Source organism: Mercurialis annua, linkage group LG2 (genome assembly GCF_937616625.2).
Source record: "Mercurialis annua linkage group LG2, ddMerAnnu1.2, whole genome shotgun sequence".
Lineage (NCBI taxonomy): Eukaryota > Viridiplantae > Streptophyta > Magnoliopsida > Malpighiales > Euphorbiaceae > Mercurialis > Mercurialis annua.
This window is the reverse complement of record NC_065571.1, coordinates 1,124,414-1,138,467: the sequence shown is the minus strand read 5'-3', so window position 1 is coordinate 1,138,467 and position 14,054 is coordinate 1,124,414. Positions and strand designations below refer to the sequence as shown.

At 29.5% G+C, this 14,054-nt stretch overlaps 2 protein-coding genes and 1 non-coding gene across 3 annotated transcripts; 2 read left to right on the top strand and 1 right to left on the bottom strand.

Moving 5' to 3' along the window:
* The first annotated feature begins 3,484 nt into the window (after positions 1–3,484).
* Positions 3,485–4,442, top strand: LOC126670290 (ethylene-responsive transcription factor RAP2-3). The gene is made up of 2 exons (XM_050363985.1): positions 3,485–3,710; positions 3,878–4,442. Exons 1-2 carry the CDS (start codon positions 3,515–3,517, stop codon positions 4,360–4,362), a joined length of 681 nt encoding a protein of 226 aa, XP_050219942.1. The 5' UTR covers positions 3,485–3,514; the 3' UTR covers positions 4,363–4,442.
* Positions 4,443–9,855: 5,413 nt separating this feature from the next.
* Positions 9,856–9,928, top strand: TRNAA-AGC (transfer RNA alanine (anticodon AGC)). Its single transcript has one exon. It is a non-coding gene; the product is annotated as a tRNA-Ala (tRNA).
* A 1,910-nt stretch (positions 9,929–11,838) lies between these two features.
* On the bottom strand, positions 11,839–12,670 carry LOC126666956 (uncharacterized). Its single transcript, XM_050359891.2, has one exon. It carries the CDS (start codon positions 12,507–12,509, stop codon positions 11,970–11,972), a length of 540 nt encoding a protein of 179 aa, XP_050215848.1. The 5' UTR covers positions 12,510–12,670; the 3' UTR covers positions 11,839–11,969.
* Positions 12,671–14,054: the final 1,384 nt, after the last annotated feature.

Genomic DNA, 14,054 nt, shown 5'->3' with positions numbered 1-14,054 from the left:
TGGTATAATTCTTATATATTAACAACAAATTTTATAGTTTATATAATTTAAAATATTTAATCTTTCGGATTGTGTATTAATGAAAGAAAAAATATATACTCACTAAACTAATAATTAATAATAGGAAATTATAGAATCCAATGTGGCAGCCTCCGAGACTACCGCATACCAAATTGTCGGAAGTTCCTGTTGTCTTGGCAGTAAGGAAATTTCGATCGTGTTTTTAAGCTTTTAGTTTAAAAACCCGAATAACTCCAATAATGTTGATATGATTTGACTTACTATAACTTCAAGAAAAACAGAATAGATTTTAATTAAATATTGGATTTCAAAATTTAATGTTCTATGAATAGTATCCAATAAATCACTAAATAAAACAATAGATATCTGGTAAAATACCAAATTATGCATTAACTATTGTTCCAAAATTAGGTATTCATAGATTCTTCAAAATATACAAGCTAGATTTTCTAAATTCACAAATAGTATATGTCATCATGTTATTTGAGTGACGAAAGAAACGTATAAGTTAGAAAATTAAGTATTTGAAAGTCTATTTTAAGTATTCTTTAAAACAAAATAACCTATAGTGTGTATATACTAAAAATCGAAATTGCATGTATCTTGTTTAAGTAAGAAGTATTACTAGACATCTTTACTTAGTAACCCCAAGGCGTAGCGAGTTGATAAGGCGTTTGCCGGTCTTAAAGGTCGCGGGTTCGTATCGTACTCATGTATGCAATCGTTTGAAATTTAGAATTAATTAAAGTCTGTCTCCCGCAAAAGATATTCTACACCATTCGAGTGGGGACTAGTCTAAGTATGAAAGATTTAAATGCGTTAGTTGAGACTCATTCAGGAAATCTCATGAACCATATATTAAAAGAGAACATCTTTACCTAGTTAATTTTAGCAATTATACATTCCTTTTTGTATAATAAGATATAAATTATACTTATATCTTTCAATATTTTAAAATGTGTATATAATTAAAAAGTTAAGGACTCTTCATATTTTTAAAAACAATGTGAGTATAATTATGTTAATTATCTGAAAACTATTGGGAATTTGACCAGAGAAAGCAAATCTATATTGAAAATGGATAAAATTCGTATAACCCCTCTTATATATATGCATATACATTTGTATATAATTTTTTATCCCAATTTTTTACCAATAAAAATTCACAAATGATAAAAAAATTCTTTTATATCTTTTTTTGCGCATGTTGAATTTTTTTAACTTGATCAAAAGTCTTTTAATTAATTTATTAAGGATCTTGCCCAAATTTTTCTTTGTTCTAATAGGGCAAAAAGCTAAGCTATTATGACTTTTTAAAAGTACATTCAAATTTTGTCAAAATTGTAAATTTATTCTAATTTGATTAATTCATTGGAAATTATCTAGTTTTTAAAATTGATTTATCCAAACTATGTGACATTTGAATTGACAATTCTTTTTTTATTTATTTTTTAAAAAAAATCACATATTTAATTGTCATTTATGCATAATTAAATCAATTTCGTCAAATTTGATAGACTTCCAGCGAATTTATTAAATTGATGATAGATAATTTACATCTTTTGAAAAATTTGATATTCGGTTGCATGAGATTAATTATGATATTATGTTTTGCATTTTGACACCATCAAATCCTTTTCTTTAAATATTCTTTAGCTTACAAATCAAAAAAATTAGGTAAATGTACAAGTATAAAATATGTAGAGAGTATTAATAAAGGTTAAACTATGGATATTCTGTTTTGCATGAGATTAATTATTACAACTATGTAATCACTTTATTTCAAAATTTTAAACAATACTAAAACATAAACTTCATTATGGTCCGTTACATCTGACATAAGGAATATTAAACTTTAATTACGCATGTATCCCACGTGTAGATCATAATTACATGCATATTAGACGCGTTAATGGAATTCACTATGTAAAAATTTTGCGTAAATTAGTCACAAAATCAGAATCCACCAACCAAAAAACATCTATATTTAACTTCTTTTTTTCGTTTTATATTATGGAGTACACATTATGTTAATAAGCAAAACAGCAATATTATCAAAAAATTATAGTTCAAATTGTATACGTGTTGGACAATTTACTGTTAAAATTGTGGATAATTTTTTTTATAAACGCTAAAGTTTTCTCTCTTTTAAAATGATTAAAAATAATAACATGCAATGTAATTTTAGAAAATTAATCATATAATGGCTCGACAACCATGGCCTAATAGAAAAAATATTGTAATTCTAGTTAAATTAAAATAGAAAAGAAAATTAGCACACAATTAAGCCATGCAGAAGACCCCTAAATTAACTAATTACTAAATGATATCTAAATTTAGCAGTTATTCATTCAAGCAATTTTTAGTTGAGAAAACGTTTTAAAAATCATATTTCCTTCTTCTTACAAATTGGAATCTTTCAAATTTATTAACCCATTGTTGATTGTCTTCCTATGAGGGACTAAAAAGATAGTATTCCCTCTGTTCTAAATTAATAGTAGGTATTATTTTTAAATTTTTTGTCCCAAATTATACACATTCATTTTTTACTTAAATAATAAATTATTATATACACTCTCATTTGTTATAGTGAAATTCATTAAAAATATATTAAAAGACAAAAAATTCTCCTACAATAAATAAGGACAAGTATGGTATTTTTATATAAATTAATTCGTTTTGTCTAAATAAACTAATTTTTTAATATTGATGTTTGTTGTACACTGTTTATTAATTTAAAATGGAGGGAGTATAACTATAGAACACAAGAGATTCCAAAAATGGCCCCTGATGATGTTGTACATTAATAAAGTTATAGGCTTGGTCAAAAAAAAAATTGCTGCATAAAACTGTTTCTAATATATTTGCTTCTTTTTATCTCAATTTTATTTTTGTATTCTTCTAATCTCATCTCATTTTAAGAAATTTTAAAATATAATATTATTTTAATAAATTTTTAAAGCAAATAAAATTATTAAATGACAAATACTTTATATATTCAAATATTTATTATCTATTATTATAACTGTTAATTAAAAATGATTAATCACCAATACAACTAGGGTTTTGTACTAGTTTATGTATAAGAAGAGAAGAAACCCTTGAAAACTATAGGCTATTAGGCGGTTTTGTCTGACGTGCGTTACACAAAGCTATACAAGAAAAACCTGCAAAATTTTCTGACCCAATTAGAAAACGCCACATCAACACCCATTGAGACACACATGTCACATGAAAATCCTAGGTAGTCCCCACTAAACAAATCCAACGCTTAATACTCATCATAATCTCCTGACTTTTTAACCTAATTCTCTCTCAACCGTCAGATTGAATTACCTGAAACAGACAAAATATTATTGTGACCCCACAAAAAAGTATAGTCATTTTTCTTGAAAGTTGGCTATATAAAACCAGTTCTCTTTTCTCTGATTTCCCGTCTTTATTTACTTGTACGTAAATATATATTATATATCATCAGTTTTTCCTTAGAAACATGTGTGGTGGTGCAATTCTTTCTGATCCCGACGGCGTTCCACACTGCCGTGGAACTTGCCGGAGGCTTCTTTCCGACGATCTCTGGTCTAACCTCGACCCCTTCACCGACTCTTTCAGCTTGGATTATCTTAATGACAATGCCAAGAAAAACCAACTCGTTACCCGTTTTGATTTTAAACTCATCAAGAGCCACGGTAACATAAATATTTATCTGATTAATAGATTCTTGATTTTGTTGCATAGTCATTATTGATATTTTTTTTTATAACTGTTTTTTTAGAGGAATTGAACCTACAACCTAATAGATTGTTTTTTTAGCGCTTATACTATTATATTTTAATTTATGTTTCCGTGTTTTTAGAGGAAGTTGAAAAGAAGCCGATTGACAAAGAAGCTACGAAGAAAGCTCCGAGAGTTCGAAAGAATATCTACCGAGGGATAAGGCAAAGGCCGTGGGGGAAATGGGCAGCTGAGATAAGGGACCCGAACAAAGGCGTTAGAGTCTGGCTCGGTACTTTCACCACAGCTGAAGAAGCTGCTCGTGCCTATGATCAGGCTGCCACCCGCATTCGCGGCGACAAGGCTAAGCTGAATTTTCCACCACCAGCACCGCCGCCATTTCCTGAACCACCGTCGAAGAAACGCTGCATGGAGATGACTCCGCCTGAAGATGAGGTGAAAGAGATGAAACTGAGTAGCCTTGAGATGTTCCTGGGATTGGAGCCTGAACAAATGTTCGCGCAGTTGAATGGAAATGGATGCGATGCTACTGATGATCCTGTGAAGATGTGGATGTTGGATGATTTTTTCAGTCATCATCAGAATCAGCACAGATTTCCTTTTTAATTAATTGTTAGGAAAGGAGAATCATTAATAAATTAATCATCTTAATCATACATGCTTTTAGTAAGCGATTTCATTACTTTATGTGAAATTTTAAATTACTGTTTAAGACTTGTCTCTCAAGACTTATTTTTAATCGTTTGAGACTTGTAAACTTTTGTTATTTGATTTTTATAATGTCATTCTTCTTTTTTGAAGAAATTTAGATGCACCATCTTTGCATTGTTGATCCCAATTGGTTGTGCTTAATTTTGCTTAATTGTTTAAAATATTACATAAATAATTTTACTAGACAATAACATAAAATAAAAAAAATATTACATAAATAACTTTACGATATAATAACCTAAAAATAAAAAGCACACTACATTATCTAATTTTATCCTTTTTATAGTGTTAGTTTAATATAATATTTATTTTTCAGTAATTTTAATATAAATTAAGTTCTATATAATAAAATTGTTTTATATTTTAAAATATAAATAATCATATATATATAGAATTTGGATGAATATAAATACAAATAGATTTGTGGGTATGAGAAAGTGTATAAAATGTTAAAAATTAAAAAAAAAGATTATAAATAATATTTTTAGTGAAGGAATTGGTGACTCCCATTGGGTGAATTTGGTGAAAATTCATCAAATTAAAAATTGATGAGTAATTTTAGATGACTAGCATCGGAAATGTCCTGATATGACAAACATTCATTTATCCGCCGGTTTGAGATATTTTTCAAAAACATAAAGTGATATATATTTTATCATAATCTCATAAAAATCCAAAATTATCATCAAATTTCATACTAATAATATTATTAAAAATAAAAATTGAATAATTATTTATCATGCGATGTAGGTCCAATGCTATGTTACATTTCGTAGTTAAATTAATGAGTAAACTTTCTTTTAACAGATTATCAGTTGAATTTAGATTTAAAAAATAGAAAAGGGAGCCTCTACTTTTAATAACAAAATTACAATGAAATTTAGGTTTTTCTGTCTTTAGTATAAATTAATCTGAATTTAAAAAGTTTAGAAGTATTATTTTATAGTCAATATTCGTTCAAGACATCTAAACTAAGTAGGACTTTGAGAAATTCTTTTGAAAACTGTGTTTTACGGAACCGGATTTGGTTTAATTTTTTTATTGGACTTATGTTAATTATTTTACTCTGACCTTATTCTTGATTGGGCTGCAGAGGACGGCCCTAGTACATCAGCTTGCAAAATCCTCTGCTAAACAAGTAATTTTCCTGTAATAGTAACAGACAATGTGAGATTCCTAAGCTTGCATTTGGGCTGCGCTATCAAGGCTTCGCCTAAATATGCACAAGCATCCAATGTTTTACCAGAAAGGTGCAATTGATAATTGAGAAAATGTCACAGAATCCCTCAAAAACTAAAAACTTTACTTTAGTGACTCATAAATTTATTTTAATCAGAAATCCCCTTTTCTTCAAATCCCCTTTTCATCTCTACCTTTTATTAAGATCTGTTACTATTTTATCCCTAGTCTATTGTGTTCCTTATTTACTCAATCATTTGCCCCCACTTCTTCTTCCTATTTCACCTCACTTCCTTCTTTTTTATTTCGTCATAACTGTACTCTATTATTTTTCTAAATTTATGTTTGTTTAAAATTTATGGTACAAAGACGATGAATCTGAATATTAATAGTGATAAGAATCAGTAATTTCATTTTCGGCAAAAAAGGATCTTCGGAGATGTGCTCGGTTTTTGAGTTTAATTTTAGTAATGGTGCTCTGGTTCAAATTTAGAAATTTTTTGGTTAGTGAGTTCTCATGGAGTCTGTAACCATGTAAATGTTTTCTGGCGAGCTTAATGGCGGGAGGTATGTTGGTGAATTCGTTGTCGGTCAGACCAGTGGTGATCGGACTGCCGGTGATCTAGTTTTCTTTTGAAAAATTTCATTGCAACTAATTTTTTTAAATTTGGGATCGGTTTTGACTGGAGCTTCGTCTGAGCCTGCTCGAGCTTGCCGATGATGTCAATTTTAGTGTGTCAAAGGTTGTAGTTTGATCTGTTGTGTGTGTAAATACTTTGTTTGTTCGTTTAGATGGAGTTGGAAGCTACTTGATTTTGGTGATTCTAAAACTTCCCATTGGATTGTAGTACCTTGTCGCGGCATCGATGGTCATCTGTTGTTCTTGTGCTTGGTCATTAGATTTGATTTATTTAGAGAAATGTTGTTCTTGCGCTTGGTTATTGATGGTCACATGTTTGCTCATTGAATTTGGTCACCTGTTGTTCAACAATTGGTTAACAAAGAAATGTAATTTGCTGCGTTTGTCTTGTGATGATGTTAATTTTCATTTTGAATGGATCAAGAATTTTGAACCATACACTGTAGTTATTCAATTTTCTGTTTTGATTTATTTTGAATATTTAGTTTTCTAATATCTTTTCGTTATTTTTGGTTTATTTTTTACTTTTAATTTTATATTTAGGTATAATTTGTGTAAAATGCATGTGACAGTATATAAAACCGAAAATCAACTTGATGTTAACCATATGTGAACTTATATCAACTGAACTATCTTAATTTAATTTTTGATAAAATTTGTCTTGCAGCTTTTTACAATCTTAAATGCATTTTATATAGAGAGAATTTTGAGATTTAGTGTAGTCACAAGTTGAATATCTCTTTTAAGTGAAATATATTTGACAGTCTATAAAACCAAAAATCAACTTGGTGTGAACCGAATGTGAACCCATATCAACTTAATGTGAACCGAATGTGAACTCATATCAACTGAACTATCTTAATTCAATTTTTAATAAAATTAGTCTTGTTGTTCTTTATAATTTTAAATGACATTTTATATAAAGAGAATTTTGAGATTTAGTGTAATCACAAATTGAATATATCTTTTAAGTGAAATATATTTGACAGTTTATAAAACCGAAAATCAACCTGATGTGAACCGGATGTGAACCTATATCAACTTAACTATCTTAATTAAATTTGTAATAAAAATTGTCTTGCTGTTATTTACAAACTTAAATGACATTTAAATAGAGAGAATTTTGAGATTTCGTGTAATCACAAATTGAATATCTCTTTTAAGTAAAATATATTTGACAGACTATAAAACCGAAAATCAACCTGATGTGAACCTAATGTGAACCGGATATGAACATATATCAATTGAACTACCTTAATTCAATTATTAATAAAAAAAAATATTACTCTTTACAATGTTAAATGACACTTTAAATAGAACGAATTTTGAGATTTCGTGAATATACAAATTTGAATATTTCTTTTAAGTGAAATGTATTGACAGCCTATAAAACCAAATATCAACCTTATGTGTACTAGATGTGAACCTATATCAACTCAATGTAAACCAATCTTAATTAAATTATCAGTAAACTGATTATAAATTTAAATTAATTTATTTTAATTAAATTAATAGTTGTTCAATAAGAGAATTATGATCATCATATAAATTTGCAGAAAACCAGGAGACTAAATTTAACAATGAAATCTACTAAATTTTATATTTCATTTCACTATCAAAATCTGAACTAAACTAACTATTGGATACATGGAAATCTCCAATAGAAATTATAAAACTTGTTAGTCCAGCTTATTGGATTTAGTTGTTTGATAAGAGAGAATTAGTTGTGGAACTACTTTCATTATCCAAAATATATAACATGCCTTGTTAAAACAATTCACAAGTTTTCTATTAATACATCAATGAGTAATTAAAACAAACAAAGAAATCAGTTATAATTAGATAATTTAATTAGTCTTTTGTATAAATTACAAGATGCAACCAAGTGTTACTCAAAATACTTAACTGAAAAAATAGTAGAAAAATGGATGGGAAATTTAACAAACAGTGGCAGCTGAGTAATAGCAGCTAAAAGACCGTTATAGAGAAGCTTAATCTGCTAGAATCACACCTGCACAACCAAAGTTCAGTAGCCTTCATTTTATTCCACTGCAACAAAACAATTTTACCCAATTATCTTTGACCCAACCTGATCTATTTCTTATGGACCCATTCCTTGTTCTTCTTCTACCTGTACATATGATTTCTTTCTCCAATTTCAGCTCACTATGTTTAGACGTTACGAATCACAATTTGCCCCAAGAACCCACCATATATCAAAACAACCGCCACTTAAAATTCATACAGATTCTTCTTTTTGTCATACTTATAGTCATAGTCTCTATTTGCATTTAGTTATAAGTCCGACGAATAATGACACCGCCGGAACTCGAAGCGCGACCAGTCCGACCATTTGTAGCATTCTTCGTTAGTGCCCCTTCTTTCTAATTCTTCAACAATGACTGTCACCGGACCTCCAATGGTTGGTGGTCGCACTTCCGCCGGAACAAATTCTAGCTCATTATTTCAGCTTTAATGGCTACAATTTAATGAAGGTAGAAGATGAAGATGTTTTGTTTGTTTGTTTGAAAAGACACGTTGTTTTTGTTTAGAGGGTTAGAATTGTCCTATTTTCTCTTATTTTCAATCTAATTTGAGTTATGGGAGATTAATGTAAACTTTTTTATTATTTTGAGTGATTACTGTCAAAACCAAAATCTTGAGGTAGAAACAATAGGTAGCACCTCTTTTGAGGGATTTGTGTAAAAAACCCTTGATAATTGGCAAAAGGTACCCGTAAGTTTCTTGATCAAAGCTCCATAAAATAATACTTTTAAATCTTTTATATTCGGATGCAAGTATTTATGGATATCATGATCTCACCTAAAATCTTATTTAAAAGTGGTAAAAAAAAAACTCGACCGTCAACGTTGTTAATTTTTTTTATTTAAAATAAAATGTACAGATGAGTCATTGTAGTAAAATTTATACTTTAAATGAATAATTTTTTAAATAAGATAATTTTTTTAATTATTATAAAATTATCCTATATGAATAAATATAATTTAATTTGTTGATTTTTTTAATTTATTTTATTATTACAAAATATTACATAGTTTTTTTATATATAATTGGGGAGGGAAGAAAGCTTGTGGGAGGAAAACAAAATATTACAAAGTTACTTAAAATTTTTTATTTTAAAAAAGTATAAACAATTTATTATTATTACTTAGCATGATTTGTTATTTAATTACACTAAGTTTTAAATTTATTATGATTACTTAATTTAATTTATTATTTAACTATACTAAGTTAATATTTTATTATAATATCTTAATATAAATTTTATTTATTTAATTACATTAAAATATTATAATTAATTATATATATAGTGTAATTAAATAAAAAATCATATTAAATAATTACAATAAATTCTATACTTAGTGTAATTTGATAAAAAAAAGATTCAGATTAACTATTATTCTAATAATTTAGTATAAATGTTATTTATTTACATCAATAATTTTTTTACATAGTGTATTTAAATAATAATTTTACTAAATTAACTATATATAATATTTTATTAATAAAATAGATAAACATAATTCAAACAACTAAAAATCACAAATGGGGATGTAGCTCAGATGGTAGAGCGCTCGCTTAGCATGCGAGAGGTACGGGGATCGATACCCCGCATCTCCACATTAACCAATGTTTTTTAGATAAAAAATACAAAGTACAAAAAGTAGCATAACATTTATAAAAAATAATAATTTATTTATATATTAAGATAAAAAAATTAAAAAAATTAAAAATCTGTTATTAATTTATTATTCTAACAAAATAATTATATTTGATTAAAATAATTATTTTTATTTTTAAAAAGAGGATAATTTATTCTCGTTTTAGGCTATAAAGGGTTAAATATTTGACCGCAAGAGCTTAATTATAAGAACGTTTCACTTTAAATAAATCGAGTTTTTCAACAGCATTAACGATCAAGTTCTTTTTGCACCATCTTTTATGACCATAAAAGGCTCAAGTGAGACGGAATGACTATAAAAACTTAAATGTTCCTGGATTCTAATCACAGGGGCATGTATTAGTAATTTAGTACCTCTTTTCTTGATAATATGAAAACCAGACTATATCAGAGACGGTGGAATCAAAATGAGCACAGATACTGACAGGGAAACTTAAAGAATGAATCCGGTCAAGTCGCTTAATTGTGGATACATACAGATCACTATCAAGATGGCTCGAGAGATGATTGGAGCAGTTAACCCCCATGATCACATCTAATTCCTGAACTTAAAAGTCGGTGAAAAAACTGAAAGCAAATGAATTCAACAATCAACATATGAGGAACAGCCAACATATGAGGAGGAACAGCCCTCTCCAACTTACTCGCAGAATTTAACACTCAACAACCAAAAACTAAATTTGTACATCATACACAATCCAGAGTATCTGTCAATTAGATTCGGATGGTTCAGAACAATGAGCAGAGACAAAAGTTGATTCACTTGGCTACTAAAACCAACTAGTATGACTTGCACATAGGGGTGTAAACAAGCTCAGCAAGCCCGAGTTATGCCAAGCGCGAGCTCGAGTGTGTTATACAAGTCCAAGCTCGAGCTCGAGTGTGTTATACAAGTTCAAGCTCAAATAGACTGAAACTTTAAAGATCAAGCTCGAACTCAAGCTTGAGTTCAATAAAAAATAAAAATACTTATTGATAAGTTATCATATTTAATGTATGTAAATATATTTTCACTATAAAATACTCCTCAACCAATTAAGATCATACACACCTCAGATGAAACTCGAGTAGCTCGAACTGAATTTTTCAAGTCGATCTCAAATAACTCGGGAGTAAACCACCTTGTTTACACCCCTACTTGCACACTATCGCTTCCTTCATAAAAATATGGACTTTTAACTGAAACCCTGTAATCTTTTTCCAGTATCTAATTAACAAAATCCTTGTGAAAAAACTTCAACTAAATCAACAGTTCTATTTTTAACCTCTTTGGTAAAGAAGTATTTTCTCTGTTTTTCCACTTTATAGAACAATAATAATATCAATAGAATCTAAGGAGACAGTTCAGGCAGCCATTTTAGAACCTTAACTATATATTTGGTTTGAGAGTAAACTAATAACTCCAGCTGCCAATTCAAGTGACAAAGAACACCTTGCTCGGTCCCTGTCCTATACTTACCCGCACCAGCCGATAATTATTCTAGCCATCAGTAAAGAATACTCATCCATTTCTTGACTAAAAGGTTATCCCCAAGAACCCCATTGCTAATTAGCTCAAGTAAACTCCATTAAAAGCATTCTATCCAAGAACACTACGCTAATTTAGCACAAGCAAACTCAATTAAAGCATTCTATCCAAGAGCGCTAAGCTAATTTAGCGCAAGCAACCTCAATTAAAAGCATTCTACCCAAGAACACTATTTTAATTTAGAACAAGTAAACTCAATTAAAAGCATTCGACCAAGAAAACTATGCTAATTTAGCACGAATAAACTCAATTAAAAGCATTCTACCCAAAAACACTATGCTAATTTAGCACAAGCAAACTAAATTGGAAACATTCTATCAATTCAGGGAAACAATGTGGAATAATTATATAATTATATACAATTTATGTACATTAATCTATGAAAGTAAACATTAAACGATAATTTAGTACGTAATGATATCAACATTAGATACAATAACTATGTACCTAAGTTAACAAACAGAGGTCAATCTCATCGGAACCTTCTCTCTTTCACCATCAGCCATAAACCTCGAAACCTTTTCAAACGCAAAATGCAAACAGTTCGATAACGCGATCCAATAAATTACCTCATAAACAAATCCATAAGCAAATTTTGAAGACGACGACCAAGAGGAAGATTCATCCCAGTTTTGCCCTCCGAATCTATCAAAATTCCATCCTCTACCCCCGCCACTCCAATTTCCACCACTTCCACCGCCAAAAGGACCATCGCCATCCCCATCGCCGCCGAAAAATTCCAAATCCTCTCCGCCGTCCTCCGACTCACCGCCGCTGTACGATCTCCGCCTTGTCTTCCGCTTCTTGCGGAGGAGTGTCCGGCGGATTGTTTTACGCTTGGATTTGACAGGTGGAGGAGCGATTGCGTCGAAAATACCTCTAGCGGAGAGAGCGATGTTGAAATTGGAGATCAAATTTTTCCGATGAAGAAATATATTCTGTTGCTGTTGCGTAGTCAGTGTTATTGGATCCGCCATGAGTGAAACGTCCATTGTGCTTCCGGTGATCGGAAAGGGGAAATTGTAAGTAATTTGATTGGAGGGAATTGATTAGGGTTAGGGTTTGTTGAGATTTTATTTTGCCGGGAATTGAATTGTCTAGGAAAAAAAATCCATGTTGGAATAGGAATTTTGATTCTGTGGATGACAAGGACAAGAATGTGTGAATAGTAAACGATGCGTGTTGCGTCTTGTTGGCGGGTGTTTACACGTGGGCTGTTATTTTGACCAAGACACGCGGGTTAAAATTTGGTTTATGAGACATTACTCGGCCTCAATTACATGCATATTGGGTTTGCTACACATTTTACTCGTCTTGCCTCTAAATTAATGTTACGAAGTTATGTTTGTTACCTATTTTATGTCTATATTATAAATATGTCGAGGATTGGAAAAAAATAAACCCATAACCTAACAGTTTGATATCTAAATAATTCAATGATAATATATCGAAATTTGTTACAGTTATAATAATCATTTTATTATGAAATTTTGAAAAAGCGATAAGTAATTTTGTTATGATATAAATAAAAGGAATAATTACTGTTTGCTGTATTTTTTTTTCTCAAGCCCAACATAAAATATCTCACTGCAAATTCAAATTTAAGCTATTTGTCATGTGATCAATCTCAAATACATGATCTACTAGAAATAAACGTTTTGTTAGTTATAAACTTGAGAGCAATTGTTCAAGCCATGAAAAGAAGAATACTATGAAATTGTCGATTCAAAAAACATTAGATGAAATGGCGAAAATCCTAGATATGCAAGTTATATGGCATTATTGGCTTCAATTAATGCACATACTGGTGTTGCATTTAAATTGTTTTTTTTTTGTGTGTCAAAGACTAAATTGATTGGATGTAATGCGAAACACACGAAAGAATGACTCTTGAATTATTATAACTAAGTCATGCTAAATAAACTAGTATGACTGCAGTTCAAACTAAACTAGCATTTTATATGTATAATGTTAGTGTCTTCTAATTTTAGCAAGAAATCGAACAGTGAATGTGCAAATTGCGGGTACTAAGAAGTGGATTGTAATTGTGTGAAATCTTGATTTCAAAACAAGTGATTTATATATTTAGTTAACTTTATAACAAATACTCCAATTTAAAACTAAAAAACAAAAAACGATTGTTGAAAGTAGATTGATTTTTAACTCGTAAATGTGTATTACAAAATTGAAAGTAAGAAAAAATATGATAGATGTTGAAACCTCTTCAAACCTCTAGCGGTTGCTCTCAAATTTTAGGATAAAGTGTTTAGCCTCTTAAATCTCAATTATCCAAATTTTAATGTGTTTTCATGCTTCATTTCTTTTGAAAAAAAAAAATCGGTTATCACGTTGCATGGTTTCATATTATACATTCATAATCTTCTTTTTGTATGGTTGTAGAGGCTTTTTCCACGTTCATTTTTTTTCTCAACTTCAGTAGAATCTCTAACCTCATATGTTCTGATAACTTCTTTTATCTTTTCACGTTCACAATATTAAAGGTTTATACCAAACCATATGGACCTAAAATAGGATGG

Coding starts and splice junctions, on each gene's coding strand:
- LOC126670290 (XM_050363985.1), top strand. CDS start 3,515: ATGTGTGGTGGTGCAATTCTTTCTGATCCCGACGGCGTTCCACACTGC. Junction 3,711..3,877: donor TAAACTCATCAAGAGCCACG/GTAACATAAATA, acceptor CCGTGTTTTTAG/AGGAAGTTGAAAAGAAGCCG.
- LOC126666956 (XM_050359891.2), bottom strand. CDS start 12,509: ATGGACGTTTCACTCATGGCGGATCCAATAACACTGACTACGCAACAG.